General features: G+C 35.5%; 1 protein-coding gene across 1 annotated transcript; it reads left to right on the top strand.

Annotated features, from left to right (window-relative positions):
* Positions 1-3,885, top strand: LOC113276042 (uncharacterized protein YtfP-like). Its single transcript, XM_026525634.1, has 15 exons — positions 1-332; positions 441-569; positions 726-785; positions 949-1,062; positions 1,148-1,235; positions 1,372-1,520; positions 1,619-1,720; positions 1,837-1,908; positions 1,985-2,084; positions 2,170-2,252; positions 2,671-2,748; positions 2,851-2,949; positions 3,044-3,094; positions 3,190-3,246; positions 3,628-3,885. The coding sequence occupies exons 1-15, from the start codon at positions 153-155 to the stop codon at positions 3,751-3,753; spliced, it is 1,488 nt and encodes a 495-aa protein (XP_026381419.1). The 5' UTR covers positions 1-152; the 3' UTR covers positions 3,754-3,885.
* Positions 3,886-12,291: the final 8,406 nt, after the last annotated feature.

Below are 12,291 nucleotides of genomic sequence, written 5' to 3' on the forward strand. Positions count from 1 at the left end.
CAAAACTGGATTTTCTGAAACAGTCAAACAGACTGCGTAACCTTGTTCAAACTTAAAACCCTGAAGCTCCGCTTCCAACCAAGACTTTGATAAGGTACACCACCAAATTCCGACTCCCTTGTTAATCCTGAACCGGAGAAGCTGAGGATTGTATGTATATTTTGTGCCCAATAAATGTTTGTAGAAATGCCAATACGATGTTTACATTAAGAAGCTATAATAATAGTTTGGGTTGTTTCCCGTTTGGCAATTTATGCAACAAAGGAAGTATTAGTTGCCGAAGAAGATTCATTACTACTTCTTCCACAACCATTTCCCCACCAAAGAACCAGGTAAGCTCGGCTGTTGACTCACTCATTTTAAGTGTTCTTAATCAGGTTCTCTGACTGTTATTTGAGTATTTTTATCGATTGGTAGTGGTGATGGTGGTATTTTTATAGACATGTGAAGAAGAGTTGTTAGTGGTCGTTGGAGGTGGAGCAGCTGGAATATATGGAGCTATTAGAGCAAAAACTATTGCTCCTCATTTAGGTGTTTTAGTTATTGAGAAAGCCAAACCTCTATCTAAGGTTAGTTCCGACATTACCTACTGTAGACATAAGTTTATTTGGTGATAGAAAAATAGTGAATGTGTAAATTTGAAAGACCACTAACTTTTTCATACCTTTGGCATTTCATCTCTTGTTATGTGTAAATTGGATATTTTGCTTTGTTTTGATTTGTAGGTGAAGATTTCCGGTGGAGGGAGATGCAATGTAACAAATGGGCACTGTCCTGATAAAAGGGTGCGATATTTTTGATATCTGCAGCTATTCATATGCTTGATATCTGTAGGATATTAAATAATGTGATATAAAATGCTAAGTTTAAGTGAAGAATCCTTTAATATCTTATTGTTTGTTTCAGTTAGTCTGATTCAAATTCCATATGCCACACCTTTTTATGTAGGTTTTGGCAAATCATTACCCAAGAGGTAGTCGAGAATTGCGTGGGTCTTTCTTTAATCTTCATGGGCCAACAGATACTATGTCTTGGTTTTCTGATCATGGGGTGCAGCTTAAGGTTATTATAAGGATCCCTTGTCACATTTCATTTTCTTCTTCTTTTAGAAGTGTAGCTTAAGAAGTATATTTACCATTATCATCAGACTGAAGATGATGGCAGAGTATTTCCTGTCAGCAATAGTTCATCTTCGATTATTGATTGTCTTTTGCTCGAAGCAAAGAGAACCGGAGGTACGATGAAACACCTAATCAACCTTATAAGTTATAAGACAAGATTCATATTTAATAGTATTCTAATTTTATAAATTGCTGCGCTTAGAATTTAAAGAAATTTAGTTTTGATACTGAAATTGATTTTTTCGATTAGTTTTACTGCAGACAGGAAAAGTTGTGACAAGCGCATCTACTACCAACACCAGTAGGAAGTTCCAAATCAAGATTCAGAAGCGGACGATTGATTTTGTCGACTATGTTGAAGCTGACTATTTAATGGTGGCAAGTGGAAGTAGCCTACAGGTTTAAAAAGCTTTTTGTTAATTCTTAGAGTTTAGTTTTGTTTGTTGTCAAATGGATGCCAATTTTTTTTTCTCAGGTAAATTTTTATTTTGTTTCAGGGTTACAATCTTGCTACTCAACTTGGTCATTCCATAGTAGATCCTGTACCAAGCTTATTCACCTTCAAGATTGAGGACAAACAGTTGGCAGAGTTATCAGGGGTAATGTTCTTTTGTGACCGACTTGAATCTGCTAATTCAGAAAGATGTTGTAATTATATGAGAGAACTATGTTATTCAGAAGATTCTTCATCTTCTTGTTCTTCCTCTGTTCGCAGATCACATTTCCGAAAGTGAAAGTAAAGCTGAAGCTGGAAAATCTTCGAAGAAATATACCAGAATTTACTCAGGCATGATTATTTTTTGCTGATGTTGCTTAAACTTCCAAGAATATATATGTTGTAACAAATACTTGATGGGTTTTAGGTTGGACCAATGTTAGTTACCCACTGGGGACTTAGTGGACCAGCAATTCTTCGTTTATCTGCATGGGGAGCTCGTGAATTATTCAGTTCAGAGTACCAAGGAAAGATGGTTTCTTCTTTATTTTTTAGTCTTCTCATTTTTTGGTTACTATTTCTTTCCGTGATAGTTTTTGCATGTAAATGCAGGAACACTTTCTGTGGATTTCATACCAGATACTCACATTGAAGATGCAAAATCAATCCTTCTTAAACACAAGGATCACTTTGCGGTTTGGCTCAAATCTTAAATATTGTTCCAAAGCTTTTACTTTCTTGTGGACCTGTGGTACACCTTTATTTTGATTTCTTCTTTGGAGAAGCTATTCCTACATTATTTAGACCTCCAAGCATCCGTTGGCTTTCTCTTTTAGTTTCACATTCTTCATCTGTGGCGTCGCTGTTCTATCAATGATTTTACCCGAACTGGAAGCATGTCTTATCGCTGTGAACTTTTTAATACAGGATATTGTCATATCTTTAAAGAACTTTAAGATAGATTAGGAAAGACATAAACAAATACATGTTTCAATGCCTATTTTAAGATGCTATTTGACTTCCTTGCTGAGCATATCCTGGATTTTACCATGTTAATTACCTTTAAAATCTATTATACCTTGGTTAACTAATATCCGTATACCATTTCCACAGAAGCAGAAATTTCTTAATTCAAGCCCTTCAGAATTTGGCATTGTGAAACGATTTTGGAAATATGTACTGGACCGCGAAGTAATTGAATTCCCCACATCTCATTTCAGAATATAGTGTATAAGTCTCATTGAAAAATAAATAATTTTCTTGAAATTAATTCTTTACCTGTTTCTTATGCAGAATTTAGATGGAGACACCTTGTGGGCATCTATTTCAAATAATGCTATAATGTCGGTTGCTTCTCTACTTAAGCAGTGTCCATTTGCAGTGAAAGGAAAGGTGCGCTCTTGAGTGATGTTCACCTTTTCTTTCCGTTCCTGCCCATCGTCCATCGATAAAGATATATTGATTTTTTTCGTATTTCATAATGTAGGGACAATTCAAAGATGAGTTCGTCACTGCTGGTGGCGTCCCACTGTCTGAGGTTTTCTCCCTCCGTCCCTCCCTCTCCTTGATCTCTCTCCCTCCTTGATGCCACTCTTTTTGCCCACCTGTACATCCCTCTCTACTTTTATGCAGATTTCACTGAACACTATGGAAAGCAAGATACAACCCCATCTATTCTTCGCGGGAGAGGTATTGCCTATCTGTTAATCATTCCAAAATATCATTGAGTCTTGGTTATTATCATTATCATCTTACACGTAGTTGTTTTTCTAGACAAGTATCCATAATACAAAGGTGACAGGTTATTTTTGAAATTGGTTGCAAAATATAGCGCACAAAATAGCCAATAATCACAATGTAGAGAAAATTCATTACCATAGGCAAATTTAAATAACTTTATCCTTTGCTGGCTGCTGAAGTTTGAAAGAAGATTCCAAAAATGTCTGTTTCTGGTATTAGAAAGGTTGCAAGATCAACTAGATTTTCAGACTGTATACTTAAACAGTAATCTAGGTTTGCATTTGATAATTGATATGGAGATGACATCTAAGGTTGGAATTTTTCTTGAAGGTACTAAATATAGACGGAGTAACAGGAGGGTTCAACTTTCAAAATGCTTGGTCTGGTGGATACATCGCAGGTACAACTATTGGTAAACTAGCTTTAGATGCTTCCTTAATGAAGGAAACCATGTAACCGGAAAGGATTAGCCATACATTGGCGATCTTTTCTGTTAGTCTCCCGTAGATGCAGTATCTCACTAAACACTACTGATATCGGATATAATTGTGCATGGATGAATGAAATTAAAGAACGTTCTGGGCCTGATGTATTTTTTGTGGGGGCTGTTCATATAAAGCACAGAATTGAAAACCGTTTTTCCACAGTAGGCATAAACCTCCCCTTCTACCTACTTTAGGCATAAACCTCCCCTTCTACCTACTTTAGGAACGGAGCAGTGATTTTGAAAATGTAATGTTTGGGCGATGCGCAGTATTTGAGATTCATTGGCCAATATTTCCGAAAGGAATAAAAATGGTTGATTTATACATCAAGATAAGCCCACAAAGGTGTTGAATTATTGTTGGTTGGTTTAAACCCTGACAATTCCAAGCTAGAGTAGTCATATTCTGTGGGTTGGAACGGTATAGGAATTGGAGAATGGAGTTGGGTAGCAGATGTGTAGGTGGGTGCAAATAATATGGTATATAGATGTAGGGGTGTAACGGACGGATACGGATTAGGGGTCATCCCCGTCCAATCCGTCAAAGTTGCGGATTTGGAAAATTCAACCGTGTCCGGTCCAATCACCCGGGAATTTGATATTTACGGATCGGCGAGTGGTACAGACCGGATGCGAATTCGCCGCGGATTAAAAAAGAAATAAAAATTATAAAGTATACATCATCGTTATTACCATTATCAACATCATCATCAGTGCGCCACTATAGTAAATCAACTAATTAGATGCGTTACCCTTTCGTACCTGGACACCGTTTACTTGCCTCAACGTGTTCATGTGATGGTTGGCTTTGCCTCCGTCTTAGGAGTACTAACGTTCAAAAAGAAAGTTGCATATGTACATTTGGAATCCATCAACTAATGAGTACAAGAGAATACCCGGAGTCGCATATGGGCTTGGATATGATTACAAAATCTAGGAATTACTAGGTAGTCCAGGAAACCCAGTACTGGTTACTCTCTAATCCACCCTTAGAATAAAATTATCCGCTGGTCCAAAAACATGTTTTTGGACCAGAATATTTATTTCCTAGTCTTTTTGGACCAGAATATTTATTTCCTAGTCCAAAACGTGCGGGTCACACAAGACAAGTTTTTCAAAAATACCAAAAATACCCTTTCTGCAACTCCACGAACAAATCAAATTCAGTTTCTTTCTCTTTTTTTTCATCTCAGATTGTTTCTCTTTGGTTTTCTCTGCTCCTGCGTTTTGGTTCATCACAGTATTTTATCTCGTAAATCACAGCTATTATCTCGTAAATCATCTGTGCTTCGAAATCAGATTCGAACAAGGTATTTATCTCGTAAATCATCTTCCTCTGCTGTTGTTCTTGGAATGTTGATGAATAATTAGGTTTATTCTGATCCGATTTCTATCAGAATAGTTGTCTATGATGTACATTGTTATCTTTCTTTTATGATTTCAGTTTTGTGATGATTTATATTGTTCAATTCAGTTTCCGTTCGATTTACATTGTGATTTTTGTGTGTTTCAATTAGGTATCTTAAAATCGAATTAGGTTAATCTCAGATTCGAACAATGTATGTTACTATAATCACCTTTTCTCTGCTGCTGTTCTGTTTTAGTTTCTTTGTAATCTGATATAGGTTTGTTTTACTGTATTTTTTGATATAGGTTTGTTTTGTTAGATAGATCGTGTAGTAATTTTGTATTCTCTTTTTGATATAGCTGCAGTTCTTCTATTTATAGAAGATGAAACTCAAAACATATTGATATGTTGTAAAATATATTCTACATGTTACATACAAATACATATCAATATGTATAACGTATAGGAATTCAGAGACTTGGTTATTCTACATGTTACATACCAATACGTACTACATATAGCCTGCGCTCTTAGTATGTATCGTGCAATACAGTAGATGCCAATACATATCAATATGTATAACTTATATCCATTCAGAGACTTAGTTAATTTTTGCATTTACAGGGTTAACATTCTGACGTTGGTCCCAAACCAGACTTCTCCATCTATTCTCATGTATACCATAAGCAATATCATTTTGCATATGAGGTTACATCGTTTTCAACTTTAGAGGATTTGAAATTTTGCATCTGTAATATGTGGAGCTGGTTGACTCCATCGACTATTCTGGTTAACTATTTCCAGAATCAAGCGATAGTTCATATTCTTGCCGATGTAACACTCCAGGGCATCTCTGCATTACATTCTTCAAAGCAATCAGCTTTCTTTGATTTGCACGTTGATGTAATTTCAAATGGCGCGTCTAGGCGTATGGAAGTTGACAGTAATGCAGACTTAGTTGTTAGTGCAAAGAATGGTTATTTGAAAGAAGGTAAAGAAGCCCCAAGAGTGTTTTTTTCAGATGGTTGGGATAAGATTTTTGATGATACAGATCAATTATTCTATGGTGGTGTTGATGCCGTACGTATAGCATGCCAAAAATACTGCATGAGAACTGGATATGAGGTAATTAAGAAGAAGAATGACCTTGAGAGATTCACCGCCGTATGTAGTGTGAAAGGTTGTTCATGGAAGCTTCACGCAACTGCCATTGGTAGTTCTATTGATGTTTTTAAGATAAAGGAATATGTGGGAAGGCACACCTGTGGCGGTGGTTATATGTTGAAGAATCCAAGAGTTACAAAAAAACTCATGAACAGTCCAATTCATGAGATGGTCAGGCACAACCCTCGCATAACACCAGCAGAGATCATAGATTATCTTAAAGTTAGTGGTGGCATTGAAATCCAGTATCACCACGCATATCATGCAATTGAGTTGTCGCATAAACAGATTTTTGGTAATGATGTTAAGTCCAACACTGATCTTGCTTGGTGGGTGAATGTTGTTAGGGAAACAAACCTTGGGTCATTTATTGATTTCGATTTCAATGATGCTACAAAAAGATTCAATAGACTTTTTGTTTGCTTTGGAGCTTGTATAGAGGGATATAAACTATGTCGTCCCATGATTTTCTGTGACTGTACATTTCTCACTGGAACTTTTAAAGGAGGTCTCATGGCAGCAACATGTCTTAATGGTAATCAAGGTAACTGGTTCTTTTTTTTTTTTTGATATGTAGTGTCTGGTAGTTAGATCACTCATATTGATCTTACTTCACTATCTGACAATGAGTATTGACCATACTACATACTACATATTGACCTTACTGAGTATGAGATAAACCATACTGCATGTGAAAATGTAGTGTCAATCAGTTGCTTAACATGTTATTATGTAGTGTCAGGTTTTCACATATCAACAAAGAGGTAAACCAACTGCATGTCAATATGTAGTGTCAATATTAGTTGCTTAACATAACTAGTAATTCCTTTTTGCAGGATTTTATCCGCTTGCGTTTTCTTTAGTACCTGGTGAAGACAATATCAGCTGGGAATGGTTTTTCAAGAAACTGAAGGAGGCTTTGAATGATGATCGCCCAATCACTTTTATGACTGACCGAGGTGAAGGGTTGGTTAAATATATTCCCAAAGAGTTCCCTGATTCTCATCAAAGATATTGTTACTTCCATTTGGACAAAAACTTACCTATCGCAAAGTCTGACGAAAAGTATAAGGAAGTGACTGATGCTTTCCGAAAGGCGACATATGCTCTTTCTCCTGCAACATACGAGGAAGGTCTTCAAGAAATGGTTAATTTGGGAAGGCCTTGGGTTGCTGACTACTGCCGCAACATTCCAAAAGAAAAGTGGTCCAATGCTTTCTTCAAGGGTTGTAGTTATGGTTACACTTCATCTAGCGTTGCTGAATCGTTCAATAGATGGATTAACAAAGAGAAGAAATTACTTGCGTGTGCGTTCGTTGACTCGATCAGGTTTGTATCAGTTTCCTTAGTCACAGTACAAGCTTATATTAGTTTTCTTTTTGTAACAGTATTAGCATATATGTTCTGTTAATCTACGTATATTTTTAGTATAACAGACTTTGCTATCCCCTTGTCGTGTAGGATACGTATGATGGAAATGATGTCAGAACGTCGTGAAGAGAGTCTCTTGATGGACCCAGAACTGCTAACCCCTACGTATCAAGCCTTGCTTGAACTACACATCAAAATTGGCCGTCCCTGGAAAGTTAGCCAGTCAGATGCTAATCGTTATGAAGTGCATTCTCCAAGGTTAGCGTTTACCCCTAATCTCTATCATCTGAATGTTATTTACTTTCTCTTTTTTTTTTAAGTACCATGTTTCTGTGAGAACATATAAATATGTACTGTGTATATTAGGTGTACTGAAAAATAACACATGAATATGTACTGTGCAGATCTCATATGGTAGATCTAGAGAGAAAAACTTGTACTTGCCAACGATGGCGCGTTTATGGTTTTCCATGCTCGCACGCTACTGCAGCTATTACTAGATCTGGAGGAAGGATTCTTTATTACGTTGAAGATTATTTCAAAGTTACCACTTTTCGTAAGCTATATTCAATAGTTATTAGACCCGTTCCTAACCACGACAGGTATGTGTCTTTAATCAGTACATTTTGTCAGCTATTACTAGATCTGGAGGAAACTGTCAACATAAACCTACTTACATATGGATGTTACATACTGATATGTAATGTTAGATACCACTACATTTTTTTATATTTGTTTTTCAGGAACAATATACCGTGTACATATTCATATGTAGTTGTGGTTCATTCCATTTATATGATACTGTTTTTTTCTCACAGGCCCGATGAGTATCACGTAGATGATATCGTTCTCCCAGCAGAAGTAATTAGGTCTCCACCAGGCAGGAAAAAGGGGAAACGTTTTAAGTCTGCATTTGAGACTAGTAGAAAATCTGTCAAGTGTTCAAACTGTAATTTGAAGACTCGTCACAACAAGGCAACATGCAATCTTATCCGACAGTATGAACTTTCTGAAGAATGATTTTGTGTCAGGTATGTATTTCAGTCAGATACATATTAATGTCTTAATTAAGTAAGTTTGATACAATACAATGTACTTTTAAGCAAGTAGTGTTCTGATTTCTCTTTTTCTTTTATCACAGGCTTGAACGTGCAGCAGAATGTTATATCGATGATGTTGCCAGATTCCTTTTCCACAATTCTTTCCTCTAGCCCTTGTTCTATTCTACCATTTTTCTTTTTGATTTTGTCAGTACCAACTGAATTTGGTTAATAAGTATTTCATTTACAGTACATACATTACAAGTGTACTGAAAATACTGTTTTTGTTGTTTCTTAGAACATCTTTTGGTTTTTGAAACATTATAAGTCTATCAAAATGTAGTTATTGTAGTTATTTTCGAATAATGAAATATGTTTTTAAGTCTATCAAAATGTCATTATCTATCACCAGTAGTGAAGTATTTACATACTGAAATTACATGTCAGTATTGTAGTGTTAGTATCTACCACTACATACTGATATGTAGTGGTTGTAGTGTAACCATACTAGATGTTTGTAACAAGAAAACAATTAAATATGTACTGGTTTGTGGTTTAACCATCTTCCACTAAGATTATTTAGAACATCTTTTGGTTTTCCAACTGATTCACCATCTTTTGAGGGGGCAGCGCCCCCTCGTATCAGCAACATAAAATCATGTTTAAGTAACACAATTGAAATATCACTACATTAAAGTTAAACCCAAATTCAAATTAAAAATCACTACATATTAGATATATGTTTTTGAACATTCTTGAACTCATGAAATGAAACCAAGAATAAAAAGAAAAGAAAATAGGTAAATAGTGATACGTACTGTCAGATTACTTTTAGCAAGTAAGACTATTTTTGTGTCATCTGCCAACTGATTTCCGGTGGAGATGCTTTCTGGAGGAAGGATTCTTGATTACGTTGAAGATTATTTCAAAGTTACCACTTTTCGTAAGCTATATTCAATAGCTATTAGACCCGTTCCTAACCACGACAGGTATGTATCTTTAATCAGTACACTTTCATATTTTGCATAACAATATGTAATGGTAGATACCACTTACACATGTAATATCAATTGAAGCTGTCAACATAAACCTACTTACATATGGATGTTACATACTGATATGTAATGTTAGATACCACTACATTTTTTAATATTTGTTTTTCAGGAACAATATACCGTGTACGTATTCATATGTAGTTGTGGTTCATTCCATTTATATGATACTGTTTTTTTCTCACAGGCCCGATGAGTATCACGTAGATGATATCGTTCTCCCAGCAGAAGTAATTAGGTCTCCACCAGGCAGGAAAAAGGGGAAACGTTTTAAGTCTGCTTTCGAGACTAGTAGAAAATTTGTCAAGTGTTCATATTGTAATTTGAAGACTCATCACAACAAGGCAACATGCAATCTTATCCGACAGTATGAACTTTCTGAAGAATGATTTTGTGTCAGGTATGTATTTCAGTCAGATACATATTAATGTCTTAATTAAGTAAGTTTGATACAATACAATGTACTTTTAAGCAAGTAGTGTTCTGATTTCTCTTTTTCTTTTATCACAGGCTTGAACGTGCAGCAGAATGTTATATCGATGATGTTGCCAGATTCCTTTTCCACAATTCTTTCCTCTAGCCCTTGTTCTATTCTACCGTTTTTATTTTTGATTTTGTCAGTACCAACTGAATTTGGTTAATAAGTATTTCATTTACAGTACATACATTACAAGTGTACTGAAAATACTGTTTTTGTTGTTTCTTAGAACATCTTTTGGTTTTTGAAACATTATAAGTCTATCAAAATGTAGTTATTGTAGTTATTTTCGAATAATGAAATATGTTTTTAAGTCTATCAAAATGTCATTATCTATCAGCAGTAGTGAAGTATTTACATACTGAAATTACATGTCAGTATTGTAGTGTTAGTATCTACCACTACATACTGATATGTAGTGGTTGTAGTGTAACCATACTAGATGTTTGTAACAAGAAAACAATTAAATATGTACTGGTTTGTGATTTAACCATCTTCCACTAAGATTATTTAGAACATCTTTTGGTTTTCCAGCTGATTCACCATCTTCACGGGGGTCGAGGGGGCAGCGCCCCCTCGTATCAACAACACAAAATCATGTTTAAGTAACACAATTGAAATATCACTACATTAAAGTTAAACCCAAATTCAAATTAAAAATCACTACATATTAGATATACCAAAAAAAAACATGTTTGGAAAAGCTATATGTTTTTGAACATTCTTGAACTCATGAAATGAAAAGTAACCAAGAATAAAAAGAAAAGAAAATAGGTAAATAGTGATATGTACTGTCAGATTACTTTTAGCAAGTAAGACTATTTTTGTATCATCTGCCAACTGATTTCTGGTGGAGATGCTTTCAGCAATTTGCATGCTAACGGGACCCTTTTGTTACGAATCTTCGCTTGCACTTCTTCATCATCTCCCAAAGGCACTCCCACATATTTGCTTTTTGACTTCATCTTCATAAAATTCATCACAAACAGTAGACAGTCTGGCGATCCCCCTTGTTGAGGTGCTTCACATTCATTCACTATTACATTCTTCATTGTTACTTTGTTCTTCTCCAGCAAGTACATGTAATCTTCCATTTTGCAGGCGTGTGGATAAAAAATACCTCCCATTCAGCCTTAGAAGAATTGTAGTGGTTCAACACCATTTTTTCGCAGTCATACTCAAGTAGCGTCCAATGAAGATTGTGGTTGCCAACGATGGCGTGTTTATGGTTTTCCATGCTCGCACGCTACTGCAGCTATTACTAGATCTGGAGGAAGGATTCTTGATTACGTTGAAGATTATTTCAAAGTTACCACTTTTCGTAAGCTATATTCAATAGCTATTAGACCTGTTCCTAACCACGACAGGTATGTGTCTTTAATCAGTATATTGTCATATTTTGCATAACAATATGTAATGGTAGATACCACTTACACATGTAATAGCAATTGAAACTGTCAACATAAACCTACTTACATATGGATGTTACATACTGATATGTAATGGTAGATACCACTACATTTTTTTATATTTGTTTTTCAGGAACAATATACCGTGTACATATTCATATGTAGTTGTGGTTCATTCCATTTATATGATACTGTTTTTTTCTCACAGGCCCGATGAGTATCACGTAGATGATATCGTTCTCCCAGCAGAAGTAATTAGGTCTCCACCAGGCAGGAAAAAGGGGAAACGTATTAAGTCTGCATATGAGACTAGTAGAAAATCTGTCAAGTGTTCAAACTGTAATTTGAAGACTCATCACAACAAGGCAACATGCAATCTTATCCGACAGTATAAACTTTCTGAAGAATGATTTTGTGTCAGGTATGTATTTCAGTCAGATACATATTAATGTCTTAATTAAGTAAGTTTGATACAATACAATGTACTTTTAAGCAAGTAGTGTTCTGATTTCTCTTTTTCTTTTATCACAGGCTTGAACGTGCAGCAGAATGTTATATCGATGATGTTGCCAGATTCCTTTTCCACAATTCTTTCCTCTAGCCCTTGTTCTATTCTACCATTTTTCTTTTTGATTTTGTCAGTACCAA

The sequence above is a fragment of the Papaver somniferum genome, chromosome 4 (assembly GCF_003573695.1).
Source record: "Papaver somniferum cultivar HN1 chromosome 4, ASM357369v1, whole genome shotgun sequence".
In the NCBI taxonomy this organism is placed as follows: Eukaryota; Viridiplantae; Streptophyta; class Magnoliopsida; order Ranunculales; family Papaveraceae; genus Papaver; species Papaver somniferum.